Source organism: Camelina sativa, chromosome 9 (assembly GCF_030686135.1).
Source record: "Camelina sativa cultivar CO46 ecotype springtype chromosome 9, ASM3068613v1".
NCBI classification, from domain to species: domain Eukaryota; kingdom Viridiplantae; phylum Streptophyta; class Magnoliopsida; order Brassicales; family Brassicaceae; genus Camelina; species Camelina sativa.
Genome location: NC_141888.1, coordinates 31091459 through 31112768, shown reverse-complemented (window position 1 = coordinate 31112768; position 21310 = coordinate 31091459). Strand labels below are relative to the sequence as shown.

The 21310-nt window shown below is 35.5% G+C and overlaps 2 protein-coding genes, 1 long non-coding RNA gene and 1 pseudogene across 4 annotated transcripts; all 4 read left to right on the top strand.

Moving 5' to 3' along the window:
- The first annotated feature begins 819 nt into the window (after positions 1 to 819).
- Positions 820 to 7208, top strand: LOC104712135 (chalcone--flavanone isomerase 1-like). Its single transcript, XM_019229339.2, has 4 exons — positions 820 to 1098; positions 6095 to 6253; positions 6350 to 6573; positions 6830 to 7208. The coding sequence occupies exons 1-4, from the start codon at positions 966 to 968 to the stop codon at positions 7016 to 7018; spliced, it is 705 nt and encodes a 234-aa protein (XP_019084884.1). The 5' UTR covers positions 820 to 965; the 3' UTR covers positions 7019 to 7208.
- A 1954-nt stretch (positions 7209 to 9162) lies between these two features.
- LOC104712136 (chalcone--flavanone isomerase 1) lies at positions 9163 to 10923 on the top strand. Its single transcript, XM_087467156.1, has 4 exons — positions 9163 to 9672; positions 9755 to 9913; positions 10010 to 10233; positions 10485 to 10923. Exons 1-4 carry the CDS (start codon positions 9540 to 9542, stop codon positions 10674 to 10676), a joined length of 708 nt encoding a protein of 235 aa, XP_087323282.1. The 5' UTR covers positions 9163 to 9539; the 3' UTR covers positions 10677 to 10923.
- A 4036-nt stretch (positions 10924 to 14959) lies between these two features.
- Positions 14960 to 16923, top strand: LOC104715678 (ABC transporter G family member 19 pseudogene; annotated as a pseudogene). The gene has a single exon (XR_015567222.1). The product of XR_015567222.1 is annotated as an ABC transporter G family member 19 pseudogene (transcript).
- A 3124-nt stretch (positions 16924 to 20047) lies between these two features.
- On the top strand, positions 20048 to 20530 carry LOC147939018 (uncharacterized). Its single transcript, XR_015566513.1, has 2 exons — positions 20048 to 20221; positions 20332 to 20530. It is a non-coding gene; the product is annotated as an uncharacterized LOC147939018 (long non-coding RNA).
- The last annotated feature ends 780 nt before the right edge of the window (positions 20531 to 21310 follow it).

Sequence of the window (21310 nt, the reverse complement as noted above, 5' to 3'; positions counted from 1 at the left end):
ACCCGAACAGAATACCCACAAGTTTAGCAGGTCTACAAGACCTTAATTCGGCCCAATAAGTACAGAGGTAAAATCGTAATTTGCAGAAGGGACAAAAGGAATTTAAGATCAATGTCTCATTATAAAGAAGAGAGGTCACTATCAAACTCGATATCCGAAAAAAGTGATTAAAAGGAGCATTCAAGAGCTAAACCGCAAGTCCAAGTCGTATTAATCGCATTTAGCATTTGTGTGTTGTCTCTTTCGTCTCGTACGAAATGTCTTTGGAGCGACAGAACTATAACGTCGCACAACACAATCTCTCTATAAACACTTGCTTTGTTTCAACGTTAATTAAAGGATCAGCTCTATTTTTACCCCCAAATTCCTGTATTATCTATATTGTTGCGATTTAGCATCAACAAATATCTCTATATTTAAAAATTTCATATAAAATTTCAATAAGTATAAACTATCTTAAAGTTTATCATGTTCCATTTATCTTTAACAACATAAATCATATAAATCATTTACCTATAATGATTTACCAAAACTCTGGAAGAAGATAAGCCTTTATGAAATTCAATAATATATTTCATATCTTAAAATTAAAATATATAAACCCAAACCAAAAACCTAAGCTGCAACGAAACTTAAAGGAATAAGAGAAAAAGTCTTTGTTTGGTATAAGAGGATCCGAGTTTAAAACCACCAAGTGTCAGTACATCTTCTAGTCAAATATAAAAAGAGAGACAAATCTAAAAAGTTAGTTAAGTCCACGTGCTTACACATCCAACCAAACCAAAAACCTAAGATGCAATGCAACCAAACAAAGATCGTAAACAAAAAGTCTTTGTTAGGTATAAGGGGATCCGAGGTTTCAACCACCAATTGTCACTACATCTTGACATCTTCCAATCAAATATAAATAGAGAGACAAATCTCATAAGTGAGTTAAGTCCAACACTCGTAATCGTAACTCAACTATGTCTTCCTCCTCCGTTGTCGTCTCTCCGTCTCCGCTCCCTACCGTCGCGGAGCTTCATGTAGATTCCGTCACCTTTGCACCGTCCGTCAGATCACCGGCCTCCTCCAATCCACTCTTCCTCGGTGGCGCAGGTTCGGTTGTCGTTTCCTATGTTTTTGTCTTCTTCTTTTTGCTGACTATGTGATCCTTTTGCTAACATATATGTAGAATTGGATATCAAACTTGCTTGCCTTTATTCATTGTTCTTAATATCGTTTATATACACATGACTTCTAGGGTTACAACACAAGAGATTTACAACCGTCATTAACAAGTAATGGACTTTAGCCCAACTCAAACAAACCCAACAAATATAGCCCAATACTCCCCCTCACGTTGGAGCATGAGGATTCGAAATGCTTAACGTGGACATTATGGTCTCAAACTGAACTCGACCAAGTGCTTTTGTCAAAATATCAGCAAGTTGATCGGAGGTGCCAATATGTTGTGTGACAATGGTGCCATCGGACACTGCATCACGCACGGCATGACAATCATTCTCAATGTGCTTTATGCGTTCATGGAAGACGGGATTCGCAGCGATATGAATGGCGGCTTTACTATCGCAGAAGAAACGTGTGGGAGACGTTTGTTCGATGCCCAATTCTTTCAACAACCGACGAAGCCATTTAACTTCACGAAGCCCTACGGCCATTGCACGATACTCTGCTTCAGCAGAAGAATGCGAGACGGTCTTTTGTTTCTTTGTCTTCCAAGAAATAGGAGAACCACCAAGCATTACCACAAACGCACTGATTGAACGACGAGTTAACGGGCAGGAGGACCAGTCGGAGTCACAATAAATGGTGAGTGTGAGATCAGAATCAGCTTTAAGCAGAATACCTTGACCGGGACAACCTTGCAAGAAGCTGACAACACGAAGCGCGGCCTCCTAGTGAGCCGTACGAGGTTTCTGCATGAATTGAGCCAGCACATGAACCGAGTAACTCAACTCTGGACGTGTATGTGTAAGATAAATGAGGCGACCAATAAGGCGACGGTAAGGCTTTGGATCAAGGAGGAGCGGACCATCATCAGTGGCGATACGATGGTTTTGGGGTAAAGCCGTGGCTGCTGCGGAGGTAGCACTAAGATCACCACAATCAGAAATAATATCCAAAGCATACTTGCGTTGAGATAAAAAAATTCCTTCAGGACCACGACTTACTTCAATGCCAAGAAAGTATTTTAGTTTCCCTAAATCCTTCATAGCAAAACAACGAGACAAATAATCCTTGAATTTCTGAAGCATATAGGCATCATTACCACAAATGAGGAGATCATCGACATAGACCAAGACGCGAAGCTCAATACCCGCACGAGTGTAGGAAAATAATGAATAATCATCATAGGACTGAACAAACCCAAACCGGAGCAACGCATCAGACAACTTCTTGAACCAACAACGAGGTGCTTGTTTAAGACCATAAAGTGACTTTTTAAGACGGCAAACTTTGCCAGGGTGTGAATGACGAAAACCAGGAGGAAGTTGCATGTAAACCTCTTCCTCTAAGTCACCATGGAGGAAGGCATTATTAACATCCATTTGATACACTTCCCATTGTTTAGCAGCACATAACCGGAGTACGGAGCGAACGGTGGTAATCTTAATCACGGGTGCAAATGTCTCGTTATAATCTTCTCCTTCAACTTGGTGATTACCGAGTATAACAAGACGAGCCTTGTACCTCTCAATCGTTCCGTCAGCATAATACTTTGTTTTGTACACCCATTGACAACCAAGAGCTACTTTACCTTCGGGTAACGTTGTGACGTCCCATGTATCCTTGTCTTCAAGCGCCACAACTTCCGTAGTCATCGCATCATTCCATATTTTCATACGTATTGCCTCTTTAAAAATTTTCGGTTCCTTAGATTGGATAATAGTGGCTAAGAAAGCCCGATGCCCTGGAGAGAATTGTTCATCAAACACATAATCCGTCAAGAAAAGAAAAGACATACCTTGGACCGTTTTGGAAGACTCGAATGGTTGAGCGGGTGAAGCGTGATGGGTATCCGCAGTTGTAGACAACACATGATGATTGACAACATAATCACTTAAACGGACGTTTTCTTTTCGTGTTCTTTCACTACGACGTAAAGGAACAGGTGGAGGAGGCTCATTAACCGGAACAACAACCGGAGGTGCAACGACGTCAACAGTCGGAGGCACCGGAGACGCCGGTGACGAGGGAGATGAGGGTGACGATGGTACAGCCAGAGTCACGGGAACAACCTCATCAGTACGACTCTCCCTCACGGGAACAGCCGGTGGAAGAACAGCCTCATTGGGACTCCCCCTCACTCGAGTATCCGGTGGAAGAAGCCAATCTCCATCAACATCACCGGAGAGCGGAGGAACCGACGACAAAGTATCTGTATGTTCAGCATACGGAAAAACCATCTCTTGAAAAACAACATCACGAGAGACAGAAAAAACATGCTTCTCAATATCATAAACTTTCCACCCTTTCTTGCCAAGAGCATAACCAACAAAGATACAAAGACGACTCCGTTCCCCAAATTTATCTTTATCCCGAGAGACGCGATGCACATAACAAGCAGAACCAAACACTCTTAATTGATCATAAGCCGGCTTACATCCATGAAGAACCTCATAAGGAGAAATACCTTTGTGTATTGATGAGGGTGTGCGATTGATCAGGTAAGCCGCAGTAAGAACCACTTCTCCCCAAAAATTGATCGGCAAATGGGCTTGAAACAACAAGGCTCGAGCCACATTAAGAATATGTCTATGCTTGCGTTCGACTCTTCCATTCTGTTGTGGAGTGCCAACACAAGAAGTCTGATGGAGAATACCTTGTTCTCGAAAATGTGAAGAGAGACACATGAACTCCGTACCGTTATCACTACGCACCATCTTGACAGTTTTACCAAACTGTTTTTCAGCATATGCGAGAAAATTCATAAGAATGCCACGAACCTCTGATTTTTCCAACATTAAGAAGGTCCAAACGGCTCTTGAAAAATCATCAACAATAGTTAAAAAATAAACTCCTCCACAAGAAGCCGGAACCCGATAGGGTCCCCAAACATCGCAATGAATCAAAGAAAAACAGTCGTCTGCTTTATTAAAACTATCATTAAAAACTTCTCTTGTCTGCTTGGCTCTAAAACAAATGTCACAAGAACTAGAGCCAGCCAATATATTGGAACTAGAAAACATAGGTAAATCGGAAAGCACAGAAAACGAAGGATGCCCGAGACGTCGATGCCACAATGTGTCATCAACAGCAGCTTTCACACTGTGTATCTTAGCTGAAACAACCTCTTTCAAGTAGTAAACCCCATCACGCTCTTCACCGCTTCCAATCAAAGTCTTCGAAGAACGGTCTTGCAAAACACAAAATTCATCACTAAACCACGCATCACACTTTGTTTGCTTTACAATTTTTGAAACAGAAATCAATGTGCAATTCAAACTTGGCACATAAAGGACATTTTCTAAAGAGACTGTGGAAGACAGCGGCAAACTCCCAACACACAAGGCAAATGTTTTACTTCCATCCTCAAAACCAACAGAACAAGAAGAAATTTTTGCAATGTGTTGAAGAGAAGAGAGATTTCCTGTCATATGATGAGAAGCTCCTGTATCAAGAATAATATCACCTAAAGCTTTCTTACCAGATAATCTATCACCACCACCAGTCCCTTGCTTTTCTTTGCTTGCTTTTTCATCAAGCAACTGCTGCAACAACTTCAACTGATCTTGTGAAAACTCAGGAAAGATCGACTGATTGGAAGTAGTAGCATGGGCTGTGACCGCTCCTCGACCACGACCTGCTCCAGATCCTCTTCCTCTCAGTCCCCGTCCATTGCCGCGACCCTGGGAACGCTCTTCCCACCAGTCCGGGAAGCAAATAAGCTGCCAACAATCACGTTTGTCATGCCCTGTTCTCCCACAGTGAGAACAGAGTGTCCTGCTTCCGGGTTTTAGGATGGAAGAGGAGCCAAGCTTATGACTTCCTTGATGATCAGACCGTCCCAAATACGCAACCGATTCAGGCAGTGCGTCTTTAACGAACGAAGGCTCATTGGATTCACGTCGAGCCACAAAACCGACAGCATCACGTAGCTGTTCACGACCACGAGCAGAGGACAACCGTTGTTCTTCGCGGATAACCTTCGAATACGCTTCACCAAGAGACGGCAAGGGTGTAGTGCCAACCAAGTTCGTACATAACCCTCCAAATCGCGCATCATCAAGTCCTAACAAGAACTGGTGAAGCTTCTCTTTCTCTGCTTCTTTGGCAAACTTCGCCGTTACACCACACGAACACCCACCGCAAGAACACATCGGAGGAGGACAATACTTGCGCAATTCATCCCACAAGGTACACACTCTGCCCATCTTGTCTACAAGAAGCAAGTTGAGCCTTGATCTGATGAGCACGAACTTCGTTTCCAACAGATAAACGCTGCTTCAAATCCTCCCACAGTTGATGTGCATTAGAGACAAAGGTTACGGTGGACTTCACCTTTGATGCAATCGACGAACGGATCCACCCCACAATCATCGAGTTAACTGTCTTCCAGTTTTCATAATCAGGATCATTGAGAGGAGGTTGAGGAATTGTGCCGTTGATGAAGCCTGTCTTCCGCTTCGCTTGAAGAGCGTTCAACATCTCCTCTGACCACTCGTTGTAGTTATCTCCATTCAAAGTAACAGAGGAGATAGACGTTCCACAATTGTCAGAACTTGCCAACAAATACGGCGACACCGCCACCGTTTGAGAAACAAGAGCCGTAGCTGTTTTACTCTCGTCACTTGACATCTCCGAATAACACCAAGTTCTCAACTAGAGAAAAGACAAATATCGAAACTATCGATTAACAAAGAAGAAGAACAATTTTATAAATGAGAAATTTTGATCTTAAGCTCTGATACCATGTAGAATTGGATATCAAACTTGCTTGCCTTTATTCATTGTTCTTAATATCGTTTATATACACACGACTTCTAGGGTTACAACACAAGAGATTTACAACCGTCATTAACAAGTAATGAACTTTAGCCCAACACAAACAAACCCAACAAATATAGCCCAATAATATGAATACGCGCAGGTGTCCGAGGCTTGGAGGACCGAGGAGAAGTCATAATTTTGTCCGTCGTAGGAGTATACCTAGATGCTAACGCCGTCCCATCACTCTCCCTCAAGTGGAAGGGCAAAACGGCAGAGGAGTTAACGGAATCTGTCCCGTTCTTCCGTGAAATCGTCACAGGTACTTAATTCCTTATATAACACCAGTTACTTAATTTACACGTCAAGTTAGATTATTAGACCAACTTAGTTTAACTTCCTTCAATTTGCTCTTTAGGTGCGTTTGAGAAGTTTATTAAGGTGACTATGAAACAGCCGTTATTTGGACAGGATTACTCGGAGAGAGTAACGGAGAATTGTGTGGCTATATGGAAATCTCTAGGGATTTATACGGACTGTGAAGCCAAAGCTGTGGAGACGTTCTTGGAGGTCTTCAAGGACGAAAACTTCCTTCCCGGTGCATCCATTCTTTTTGCTCTCTCCCCAAACGGCTCTCTTACGGTAACTTTGCTACCATAACAATGACTTGATTTATAGTTTGAATTGGCGTTTTACATTATTGTAAGTTCAAATTAAATGTCAAATTGCAATGAGATACTCTGTTTGCATGTTTAATTTACACTTGCGTTAGTGAATGTTTTAGTATTTTAAATGTGAACAGAACACTAATGTAGAAGTAGCGTTTGAAATAATAGTAGTTATAACGTGTAGCTTTGGAATATTGTATTATGGATTTGTTGTGAACGTTTTTTTGCAGGTTGCGTTTTCTAAAGATGATAGCATTCCTGAAACCGGGAAAGCTGTGATCCAGAACAAATTGTTGGCGGAGGCTGTTTTTGAGTCGTTCATCGAAAAGAACGGTGCTTGTCCAGGGGCTATGTTGAGTGTTGCCGAGAGATTAGCCCAGCTGATGAACGAGAACAAGGTCGAAGAGGAAGAGAACTGAGAATCCATAGGATGAAAATAACTTAGTATTTGGGCCTTTGAGTTCCATAGGTTCTCTTGAGTACGTATTTGGTGTTTTAATTTTTCTATGTCGAATCCTATGTAAATAACTTAGTTCCTTTTGAATGTTTTCAACTATTTTTAAGAATAATACAAGAGTATCATGGAATAGGATGAAAATTGTGTTATCACTAGCTGGTCTTGATTCTAGAGATTACACTGAAACGAAACCAAGTGATCAAAAAATTATAGGGAACAAAATTTGAATTTTGGTCAACAAAGAATCAAATCTGAAACTTGTTGCATGTTCATTATTAAAGGATGATGACTCATTGCAACTGTGGTCCACTGGTCAACTTGGAGAATCTGGTTCTAAGAAAAAGGTTGAAAGCTTTATGTGTTGCGTTTGGCATTGGTTTTGAACTTTTCCGTTACATATTATTGAGGTGTTTGATCCTGTTGAATAAGAGAAAATTCAGAAGGGTAAAAAATTTGGTCATAAACATCAACGTTTGAAGCTCAAATCAAAGAAGCAAACAAAACACTTATATGAAATTTGGTCTCCCACAGAGAAGGTCGTTTTGATGGGTCAGAGATGTTCAGCCCTGTATGTTAGGCTTTGAGTTAAGCTTTAGATCAGCATGCATGTCCGTGATCACCTAAAAATATGTAAGACTGGGGCCACTGGGCCGACATGCTTTTTTTTGAACCACCATAGTTAATATCCGTAGGAATGAACGTGGAGTTCCACAATCTCATCAATGTTTATTTGTGTCTTGCATTCATGTCTAACATAACATTTAGATGCAACATCCAGATTCGGCATTTAAATGTTGTTCACTTATTAAATTAGGTTTTGTATATGGTATTGTATTTGGATACAATTTTGTCCGTTTGTTAATTTGAAGAAATATATGAATGTAAAATTTACTTATCCTATAACAACTAACAAGAAAATGTTTTGTTGTGTTTTAACTAATACCAACGTAATTTGTTTTTCAATTCGTTGTTTTAAAAATTTTAATAGAGAAAATTCTGTAAATTTTAAAAATGTTAATCAGTGACATGTTGAATCCCGATATGTTATTTAAAATCATATGTGGACGCTGTAAGGAACTTATAGCTCCAAATTTTATTAGTGTAAAATAATTATAATATTTTAAACTTTTATAAAAATTTTAAATTTGCATGTCTGATAAATCAAGCTTTCTGCTCATTCGCAATTGGAATCATATTAGTCTTATTTATAATGTTTTCCAGCCATTGTCTAAAAAATTTCAGCCCGATGTGGGACGTTATACATACACTTATTTATAATTATTTTAATATATAAATTTATATAATTTTAAAATTTTAAATATTGAGATGTCTGATCCGGATTGATTATTGAAAAAAAAATATGAATATACAAAATTCTGAAAACTTTAAAAAAGGTTAATTAATGACATGTCAAATCCCGATAGGTTGTTTTAAATCTCATGTGGACGCTTTAAGAAAAGCTTCTACTTTTATTTAGTATAGATTGTTGGATATAGGCTATGTCCCCAACATTAATAAGACCCGAACAGAATACCCATAAGTTTAGCAGGTCTACAAGACCTTAATTCGACTCAATAAGTACAAAGGTAAAATCGTAATCTGCAAAAGGGACAGAATGAATTTAAGATCAATGTCTCACTATAAAGAAGAGAGGTCACTATCGAGCACGATATCCGAAAAAGATGATTAAAGAGAGCATTCAAGAGCTAAACCGCACGCAAGTCCAAGTCGTATTAATCGCATTTAGCATTTGTGTGTTGTCTCTTTCGTCTAGTACGAAAAGTCTTTGGAGCGACAGAACTATAACATCGCACAATTCAAAAACTCTGTAAACACTTGCCTTGTTTCAGTGTTAATTAAAAGACAGTTCTATTTTTACCCCCAAATTCTTGTATTATCTATATTGTTGCGATTTAGCATCAAAAAATATCTCTATATTTTAAAAATTCAAATAGAAATTTCAATAAATATAAACTAGCTTAAAGTTTGTCATGTTCCATTTATCTTTAACAACATAAATCATATAAATCATTTACCTATAATGATTTACCAAAACTCTAGAAGAAGATAAGCCTTTATGAAATTCAATAATACCTTTCATATCTTAAAATTAAAATATATAAACCCAAACCAAAAACCTAAGCTGCAACGAAACTTAAAGGAATAAGAGCGTAAACAAAAAGTCTTTGTTTGGTATAAGAGGATCCGAGTTTAAAACCACCAAGTGTCACTACATCTTCTAGTCAAATATAAAAAGAGAGACAAATCTCAAAAGTTAGTTAAGTCCACGTGCTTACACATCCAATCAAACCAAAAACCTAAGATGCAAACCAAACAAAGATCATAAACAAAAAGTCTTTGTTAGGTATAAGGGGATCCGAGGTTTAAACCACCAATTGTCACTACATCTTCCAATCAAATATAAATAGAGAGACAAATCTCATAAGTGAGTTAAGTCCAACACTCGTAATCGTAACTCAACTATGTCTTCGTCCTCCGTTGTCGTCTATCCGTCTCCGCTCCCTACCGTCGCGGAGCTTCATGTAGATTCCGTCACCTTTGCACCGTCCGTCAGATCACCGGCCTCCTCCAATCCACTCTTCCTCGGTGGCGCAGGTTCGGTTGTCGTTTCCTATGTTTTTGTCTTCTTCTTTTTGCTGACTATGTGATCCTTTTGCTAACATATAAATACGCGCAGGTGTCCGAGGCTTGGAGGACCGAGGAGAAGTCATAATTTTGTCCGTCGTAGGAGTATACCTAGATGCTAACGCCGTCCCATCACTCTCCCTCAAGTGGAAGGGCAAAACCGCAGAGGAGTTAGCGGAATCTGTCCCGTTCTTCCGTGAAATCGTCACCGGTACTTAATTCCTTATATAACACCAGTTACTTAATTTACACGTCAAGTTAGATTATTAGACCAACTTAGTTTAACTTCCTTCAATTTGCTCTTTAGGTGCGTTTGAGAAGTTTATTAAGTTGACTATGAAACAGCCGTTATTTGGACATAAATACGCGGAGGGAGTAACGAAGAAGTGTGTGGCTTTATGGAAATTTCGAGGGATTTATACGCAGTGTGAAGCCATAGCCGTGGAGATGTTCTTGGAGGTCTTCAAGGACCAAGCCTTCCTTCCCGGTGCATCCATTCTTTTTGCTTTCTCCCCAAACGGCTCTCTTACGGTAACTTTGCTACCATAACAATGACTTGATTTATAGTTTGATTTGGCGTTTTACATTATTGTATTTAAATTAAATGCAAAATTGCAATGAGATACTCTGTTTGCATGTTTAATTAACACTTGCGTTAGTGAACGTTTTAGTATTTTAAATGTGAACAGAACACTAATGTAGAAGTAGCGTTTGAAATAATAGTAGTTATAACGTGTAGCTTTGGAATATTTTATTATGGATTTGTTGTGTATTTTTTGCAGGTTGCGTTTTCTAAAGATGATAGCATTCCTCAAACCGGGAGAGCTCATGTGATCCGGAACAAATTGTTGGCGGAGGCTGTTCTTGAGTCTTTCATCGAAAAGAACGGTGCTTCTCCAGGGGTTAGGTTGAGTGTTGCCGAGAGATTAGCTCAGCTGATGAACGAGAACAAGGTCGAAGAGGAAGAGAACTGAGAATGATATAAATTTCTCTTGAGTATTTGGTGTTTTATGTTTTTCTATGTCAAATCCTAATGTTATTTAGTTCCTTCTGAATGTTTTCCACTATTTTTAAGAATAGTCCAAGAGTATCATGGAATAATGTTCCTTCTGAATGTATTTGGTGTTTTGGCATTGGTTTTTAACTTTTCGGTTACATTATTGAGGTGTTTGATTCTATTGAATAAGAGAAAATTCAGAAGGGCCAAAAATTGGTCATAAACATCAACGTTTCAAGCTCAAATCAAAGAAGCAAATAAAACACTTATATGAAAATTTGGTCTCACACAGGGAAGGTCGTTTTGATGGGTCAGAGATGTTCAACCCTGTATGTTAGGTTTTGAGTTAAGCTTTAGATCCGCATGCATGTCCGTGATCACCTAAAAATATGTAAGACTGGGCCGACATGCTTTTTTTTGGACCACCATAGTAATATCCGTAGGAATGAACGTGGAGTACTTCCACAATCTCATCAATGTTTATTTGTGTCTTGCATTCATGTCTAACATAACATTTGGATGCAACATCCAGATTCGGCATTTAAATGTTGTTCGCTTATTAAATTAGGTTTTGTATATGGTATTGTATTTGGATACAGTTTTGTCCGTTTGTTAATTTGAAGAAACATATGAATGTAAAATTTACTTATCCTATAACAACTAACAAGAAAATGTTTTGTTGTGTTTTAATTAATAACCAACGTAATTTGGTGACAGAGTCTTGGAATAATCTGTTGATGAACTCTCCGTACAACGATCAAAAGGCTGTGACAGAGTCTTGGAATAATGCATTTCCCAAGAGCAAAAGTACTAAGAAGAATGATAAAGGGAAGGTATCATCATACAAAGAGTCATTACTGGGTAAAGTTCGTGAGGACTCATATCATGGTAACTGTTGGTGAAGAAGCAACTTTGAGTGAAACAGATGGAGCTCGTCATATCATAAATTTAGTTAGGACGACAAGTTCTTAGAATTAGAATATATACTACAATATAAAATATTAAAGTATATTATTCAAAAAAAATATATATTAAAGTATAGGAAACCTAATGCTCATTAATACAAGTTAAATTTAGTAGATGGATTACTTTCATTCACCTCACATAGAAAAAAAGAAACTTAGTGACAACTTTTTAATCTTTCTCTAAAAATGAATATCTGCAGGAAATCAACTAACTTGTATAATTTATAAACAAAGTCTGAGAAAACATAAAGTATATTCAACACAAAAGTGAAAATGCATATTGAGAAGGCCAAAGTGTAAGTCATAGATTACGGAACAAAGACCAAACTAGAACGAAAACTTTTATTCATCTTATCTGAGATTTAAAGAAGATAATCTCCCATTTAGTCGATACCGAAGAGATGATTCGTAAAAACGCATAAGTTAAACGTCAGAGATTAGATAGACAGTGCACTTCGTCGAGGTTGCTAACATCTCAAGTTGGTTTATCACATCTTCTTCAAGATTCGGCATAGTCTCTAGGAAATACATAGTTGATCACGGACATAGTCTCTAGGAAATACATGACCAACTCCATCTGCTTCTCCACGTCATCATAATCATCATGAATTTCACCAAAGTTCCATATCTTTAGAACCTTCACCGGACTTGATGATAAGCAACTAGGAATGTAACCTGAAACTTTGCATAGACATCCGTCAACATCCTCACATTCCATTGTATCTTTGTGATAGATTCCCTGAATCGTAGAGGAACATATATATATATTATATATTTGGTTTAACATTAACTCTTAAGAACATATATATATATATATATATTTGGAAATCTAATACATTACGGTAGCTAGAGATGCAACTTTGAATATTTGATCTTCGATTCATACACATACACTGAGTCGATCATAAGCAGAGAAGTTGGTGCTTGATAATAATAATGATCTATCATTATAAGGCTATCTTTTGTAAGTTCATATGGTTAGGTCTCTCAATTTTTCTGTTCAAAAATATTATTGGTTGACAACTAAAATAATCTTACAAACATTTTTTATTCTTACAAATATTTATACTAACCGACTGTTTTTTTTTTTTGCCTCAATCGAGGGTCCGTGAAGACAAGAAGACTTGAGAATCAGTTCAGAAATTGACGGTTTCTTGACGACTTCATCTTTTCTTTGAAAAGCAACTATGAGTGAAGGTTGTCAGAAATTTAGAAATTCCATAATCGTAGCCTTTAGTTTGTTTTACAGTTTTACAGTTTGGGACCTCCCGAATTCTCTCATCTGTACCATGCTTCCAAAACAACAAAGCACATTAAATTGCCGTCACAATCATACTCGTACGTACCGACGGAAAAGAAGTAATACACTAATTTACATGTTATGATGTTATCCGATTTAAGAAATTATGGGCGAGAAAGGTTTGAAAAGGTAGTTCTTGCTAATGAAAAGTAGTTCTTATATAGAAACATTGCTTTGAACAAGATTTGGTACATGTCCCAGCAGCTTTGAAGTGATAGATCATAATACATTATTACATTAATCTAGGGCGGGTGGACTAGCGCAAAATTTGGTTTATGGGTCACGTGGACAATTCGATAGTCAGTTTTAAACAAAACTTTGCCATTAACTTCCTATTTTTAGCAAGTAATCTCTCGTGCTAAAAAAAGTTCTATATCTCATAATTCGCTTTCTTAAATGTTATTTATTGCATTCCCTTTAGGAGTATAACTGTAGAATTAGCGATTGTGGTGGACACTCAAAACCATAATTCCAAAAACAAAAGATCTCTGCCGATCGACGAGAAAACAAATACTAATTTTAGGTGTTATGATTTGAAACTTGTAATTTGGACTACTATATATTAATCAAAGAAAAAATGTTTTAATATAGAAAAACATTACTTTAAATAAAATTTGGTAAATGTCCCAGCTTTGAAAGTTAAACTAGCCTAATTGCATTTATTCCAAGCATGTACCACGAATTAAATTCAACAATCACAATTTATAGTATTTCTTAAGTACAGTTATGTCGAAAATGAAATTTCATGAAATAATAGTAGAAAGATAAAAAATAATTTAATGAAATCATGCATGTACGACGGCGATGTTGGTGGTGGTTGTCGTATATATCCTACGAGCCACACACAAATTATAATTAACTTTTTACTATTTTTTTTTTTTTAAAGAACTAGTATAGATTTTTTAACCTGCAAGTTGTCATTTTTTTTTTTTTGGTCAATTACTTTCTATTATTGTTAGTTGTATTCTGAGTCTCCAGTACAATCATACCAAACAAACTAGATTAATCATGCATCCAACTCAATTGGACATTCGAGTTTAACCAATTAGTGGAGAATTGGGTATAAAGTGAAGTACCCATACCAAATTACTAACCGTTTTGTGGAGCCACATTGAAGAGAGTGAGAGACGTACGTGAGTGATTCTCCTACTAGCTTTGACATCAACATCCATTGTATCTGTATGCGTTACATGCATGTTTAATTTGTCAACGCATCCCTCAATACTTTCAGCATGGTTCCTTACTTCCTTTCAATAAATAATGTTTATCACTTCTTTTCTTCTCTTTTGGATTTTTTCATCAGTTACTTCTACATGCTATACATATATTCATTAATGTATCTCTTGTATGTTTCCGTGTTCATATTTGAATAGGTAGTTAGGAGTGTAGAACTAGCGGTTTTGGATGATTCCAAAACCATAATACCACCAAAACAAAAGAATGTGTGTATGGGCAATCAGAAAGAATACTAACAGTTACATAATGTACATATGCTTTGGTTTCCAATTTAAAAAGCATAAGATGGGCGAATGATCAGGGGCGGGCGGATCTTGGTGCTTTAGTGCAAATTCCACCAAGTGAATTTTGATAATTTTCATATTCTGTATATAAAATAACTATATAGTACTATATTATTGTGATGCACTAAAATATATTTTGGATCTGCGCGCCCTTCTGGACGATAAAACCTTTCGTCACTATTGGTTGCTGATACCAATTAACAAACGTGTCACTGTGGTTACAGAAACACAGCTTCAAAATTTTGTTGATCAGTCATATTTAAATGCGACTCGTGGCACATTGCAAAAGCCAAAATTTAAATACTTTTAGTATCTTGAATTTTTTTTCCAAGTCTGATCAAGAATTTAATGACCACGTTATTCACAATTTTTTTTTTTTGCTTCTTAGTTCTTACATACATTTAATGTCGAAAACCAAATTTCTGATACATTTAACGTTAAATTTCTTTCAAATTTTTTAGTTCAAGAAGTTATAACACACCAGTTACATATTTTCTTATAAATACTCAAGTTTCGAGCTATACGTCGCATCACAAATATACCATTACTAGAAGTGCTTTCTTATTCCACCATATTTTCACCATCAGTTTGATGATCTCTAACTGACGCTAGCTGTACGATGAATCTATCACTTAGCGGAAGAAAGATTGCTATCGACGAGTTGCTAAAAGATTGTGACAGTTTCCGAAAAGGAGATTCCCCCGACAGCGAAAAAAGCGATGATCATCACGTGATAGATGTCGAAGCCTTACACCTAAAACCTGTCCCGTTCGTCCTAGCTTTCAACAATCTTGAATACGACGTCATACTTGGACGTCGTTTTGGTTTCTCACGGCGAAGCGGAGTAAAGACTCTACTTGATGATGTTTCCGGCGAGGCTTGTGACGGAGATATCCTCGCCGTTCTTGGTGCAAGTGGAGCAGGTAAATCTACGTTGATCGATGCATTAGCGGGGAGAGTTGCTCAGGGAAGCTTAAAAGGCTCCGTAACTCTAAACGGAGAAAAAGTTTTGCAAACTCGACTGCTCAAGGTCATATCAGCGTATGTGATGCAAAACGATCTTCACAGAGTTCGCTCTTGATTTAGTTCGAGAACTCGAAGGATCCAACGAAGGAACAAGAAGTTTAGTTGACTTCAATGAAAAGTGGCAACAAAACAAGCTCAGTTTCAGCCAATCTGCTCCACAGACCAACAAGTTCGAGCTAGACAGCCCATTAACCTTAAAAGAAGCAATCAATGCAAGTGTTTCTAGAGGTAAACTAGTCTCAGGCTCATCCAGAGCCAATCTTGTTTCCATGGAAACAGTATCTTCATACGCAAACCCGTCGTTGTTCGAAACATTCATCTTAGCCAAACGGTACATGAAAAACTGGATGCGGATGCCTGAGCTTGTAGGAACACGGATTGCTACCGTAATGGTGACTGGCTTTCTATTAGCCACTGTGTATTGGAAGCTAGACCACACTCCAAGAGGAGCACTAGAGAGATTGACCTTGTTCGCTTTCGTTGTGCCAACAATGTTCTACTGTTGTTTAGACAATGTCCCCGTTTTCATCCAGGAACGATACATTTTCTTGAGAGAGACAACACACAACGCGTACAGAACATCTTCCTACGTTATATCTCACTCTCTCGTGACTCTTCCTCAGCTCATTGCCCCTTCCTTAGTTTTTTCCGCGATCACATTTTGGACTGTTGGATTGAGCGGCGGACTAGAGGGTTTCTACTTCTATTGCCTCATAATCTACGCCTCTTTTTGGTCAGGATCCTCCGTCGTTACATTCATATCCGGTGTTGTTCCCAATATCATGTTAAGTTACATGGTCGCCATTTCCTATCTCGCCTATTGTTTACTGTTGAGTGGATTCTACGTCAACCGGGATCGGATACCGGTCTACTGGACATGGTTTCATTACATTTCACTGCTGAAATATCCATATGAGGCTGTCATAATCAACGAGTTTGATGACCCGTCTCGATGTTTTGTTAAGGGAGTCCAAGTATTTGACAGCACTCTTCTCGGAGGAGTATCTGATTCCGGGAAAGTTAAGCTCCTTGAAACTCTCGGTAAGTCTCTGAATACGAGAATAACGGAATCCACCTGCTTGAGGACCGGGTCTGACCTACTTGCGCAGCAAGGTATTACTGAGTTGAGCAAGTGGGAATGCTTGTGGATTACGTTTGCGTCAGGTCTCTTCTTTAGGATTTTGTTTTACTTTGCCTTGCTGTTTGGAGGCAGGAATAAGAGGACGTGAAGGTTACTAGACCCCACAAAAACTTGTGTGCATTAGCCAAGTATTTAAGTAAAAAGGTTGAAGGATAAGTCTCCCAGTGATGTAATTTTATGATCAAGTTGTTACATATGTATTTGTTTCATCTTTGTTTGTTTGTGTTTTTTTTTGGTTTTAAAAAAACTGTAAAATTAATATTTCGATTGATCAAAATAGACAATTACAAATAATATAAATTGAAAAAAAAAAAAAGTAGGAGAGTGAGGTGATGTTTGAAAAAGTGATGCCTACAGTTAGATTTTGTACACGTTAATTGCCAACATTCAGTGGGTACTATTTAGTGTCTCAGAATTATTTTCGAATTTTAATGTCTCTTTCGTCTAAAGGTTCTTCAATCTCATAGAGTGGACAAAAGCGGGACTCGATCCATGGTGTGATGGTGTTTTCTACAAATGGACTTACCTCCTGCTACTGCACTAAGGTGAATTATGCTATGAACAAATAATATATTCATTAATATATGGCAAAAAAAAAAGTTTTGAGTTTGTTTTACTCAGCAAAATACACACGTTCGACCACGAAATTTAGTGGATGGATATGCAATTATATGGCGCATTGCACGTTGGATAGTAAAGTTCAATGGTCCAAACTCCCCATACTCCACACTTCCGAACTTACAAAAAAACAAAACAAAAAATATCTAGTAAATAAATGTACCCACTAAATTTAATAATATATATTGGTGTGACAGATATTGTATTATTCACTTCACTATTCAATTGACTCAAAATTTAAACCATGCATGCATAGCATTATAGGCTAGGACACAATTAAATTCGAACCCAACTCAACAGATCAGCGTCGGGCCGGCCACATTTGAAATTAGTGTCACTGACTTAGAACTGAATTATGAGTTTCTTTATACATATATACTCCTTCCGTTTCAAAATATAGGATGTTTAAGGTAAGATACACATATTAAGATAGTTTATTTTTCTTTTAAAAAGTATCATATATATTTAAATTAAAAAGGATTCAACCAATAATAAAGAAGACTGCATAAATAATGATTACAAATTATTAAATATATATTAAAATTTGCATAGAAAGTTACGAGATATCTTATATTTTGAGACAAAAAAAGAGGCCAAAACATCTTATATATTAAAACGGAGGGAGTATAATATAATTTGTGTGTATACGAGGTGCATCTTTTGAAGAAAAACAAATTAGAAGATCAAGAATGAAAATACTGTACATGGAGAATTAGGATATGAAAAATTAGTTACGGCAATAGATAAGGAACATTTTAAAGTTTTGGTAGAGAGCAAATTATTCAAAGCCCGGTTATCTGATACAAATTCGAGTTTGGCTACTGCAACAAACATGGCGCATGCGCATCACAAATGTTAGAAAAATTAAAGTTAAATGAATCCAAATTTGATAATTTACCAAAGAATGGAGAATTCAAAATCGTGTGAATTATGATGTGGTCAATGTATTCACTGAGTTTTACAACGCAAATAGTATTTTCTTTCGAATTTGGTAGAGGTTGATTTTTGTATTAATGACTATTAAATGACAAAAGTACAAACATTCCAGCACATATTTATAATCACTTGTGTATATAAATTTCGACAATACATTTAAAGCATATAAATACGCAGTTAACTAGGAGCCACATAATTTGCAAAACTGAAAAATTTATGTTTTCTCACTGATTCGACTGACATCGTATGCATTAGCTAAGTCCACCTTTCCAGATTAATTATTTTGCTTTCTCAATTTGAAATGTTGATGTAATTCCTGCTTGGCTCTAGTCTTTTGTAATTCGCAAGCTCGCATGGCACTATAACAAAAAATGGTTGATTGCATCACTTAAATAGTATCACAAAAGTAAATGATTTTAATTTAAATGACTTATTGATAAATGATGCATAACTATGTGTTTGGCATCAATTATTATTATTGATATCATAATCGAATAATTTGACATCAGTTCAATAAAAGTGACACAATTTAATTTGAATTTGCATCAGTTCAAAAATATTTAACAGAAAATGTAATTTACATCACTTAATATAATGATACAAATTAAATATCAATTAAATAAATGATACAAAACTGATATCAATAATAAAATGATGTTAATTCATACATATTCGATTTAAATTAAATAAATATATATATTTCAAAATTTTATTATATCAGTTGCATATAACTGATGCAAGTCAATCTTAATTTACATGTGTTAAAACTCAAAATATTCAATATTACTTTTTTTTATTCTCCAAGGATCAATTTATTTTTCAACAAAAAATCAAACATATATTACTATTTCCCAAAAAAAGTTTTATAATTTTCTATTATTAATTAATTTAAAGATACAAATATAACATTTTTTAAAATATAAATTATGTTTATTTTATTTTATTTGAGAAAATATAGTAATTACATTCTCCACCTAACAAACCTGCAAAAATATTTTATTTTCAAAATAATTAATCACTAGGTACTACCGCGGTAGACCGCGGGCTGAACATTTTATTTTAGAAAAATTTGCAAAAATAATTTATTAATTAAATTATTTAAAATGATTTATGATTGAAATTGTTGGTTTAGAATCTTAGCAATTTTTTCAATTTTTAATATGTTTATTGAAAAAATGACATCAATAAAAAACTGAGGCTGTAACAATGAATAAATTGTTTAAACCTTTGATTATAGACACATTTGAAAGAACTTAAGCTTTTTAAGAATTCATGGCTTGAAATTTTTTTGTTAAGAGGATAAAGATTTTGTTAAGGGAATATTTTTTTGGTTTAGATTTTTTGGTTTATGTATTTAATTTAAATGGATTGATTATCCATGTAACCCCACAATTTTGGTTAATTAATATAGTAGGATTTTTAATTTTTAATAATTACTAATTATCTTTTATAGCCTCAGCAGTTTTAGCCTTTATTTAACAATTTCTAATGGCAATTACATGTAATTTTTTACACTTTTTAAGGTTATTTTTAATTTTGTACTTCTCAATTAATATACTAGGATTATATCACAAATATTTCCATAAATTAATAATTATTAAAAAATTGTAAATATAATATAACAATTAATCAATATTATCAAAAATATTTTCCATAAAGAATAATTATAAAAATAAAAGAAAACAGATCTGTTTGGATATCGTAACCTGTTTTCTTTTATTTTTTAAATTTCTCAATTTTTCTTGCTTTTATTAAAAATATTGGGGGATTTTATATTTGTATTAAAGATGTTTAAGAAAAAACTGTTTCTACACTACTCATGATCTTTGTAATTACTTAAAAAAAAACTTTCTGATTATTTAAGGGTGAAAGTACTTCTTCATCTATATAAGAAAATTATTTGAGAGTGATCAAAACAACTTTGAATGTCAACAAGACAACCACTGGTATGCATTTACAAGTTACAACACATCTTCAGCATATAATCATGAATCATCACATCTAAAACATTTAAAGGTAAATCTTCTTTTCTTCTCCCTATTTTGTATCAAGTTTTTTTGATTATCAAATCTAGAATTCTAATTTTTACTCTGTTATTTATGTTTATGTACTCAAAAAATCTAAAGATGACACAACATTGTCATTAAGACAATGAAAAATAAAGGGAGGGAACAAAAGCAATAAGATACATATGACACTTCAGCAAGAAGAAAAAAAGCTCAGTTCATATCAGTTTTTTTTTTTCTATTTGTTGAATCTATATTAAACTAAATCTTTTGTATTTATGTTTTTTAATTTATTTTATAAATAACAATTTTAATAAAAGATATTAGTACAGATTCGAAAAGATTTTAATAGATATCAAGACAATTTTTGCATATTAAAAATAATTTCAAAAACACTTAAAATAAACGAATTTGTTATTGTTATTAGAACAAAAAAATCTTTTATTAGTACCAGTTATTCATAAATGATACCAAATTTTAAAATCATTTATAAAAACTGACAGAATAATTTAAAATCATTTGTTATAACTGATTTAATATGACATGAGTTTGAAATAAATCGATACAAATTATATTTACATTATTTAAATTTGATGCAAATATAGAAAATAAATGATTTAAAACAACACCTTTTTTGTAGTGTGGATTATTTCAGGTTCAGTTGGATTTTGTTTCGATAATACATTAATCCGTCAGCCCAGTGTTTCATTGAGGGGTTTCAGACCAAGGCTAACAACTATTTCGTCTTTCTAATTGTTTTTTATTATTATTTAATTTCCACCAAATTAAATGTGATTTATGGATATATACATGTACATGTCATTGGCCCATTGCAACCGATTAATTTTGAGAAATACCCTTAATTAGCACCAATCTATGTTTTTCTTCCAAAATTAGCACATTACTGAATTTTTATCTTAAAAATCATTTATAATTTTTTCATTAACTTTTCTTCTTCTTCTTCTTCTTCTTCATTAACTTTTCTTCTTCTTCTTCTTCTTCTTCTTCTTCTTCTTCTTCTTCTTCTTCTTCTTCTTCTTCTTCTTCTTCTTCTTCTTCTTCTTCTTCTTCTTATTCTTCTTCTTCTTCTTCTTCTTCT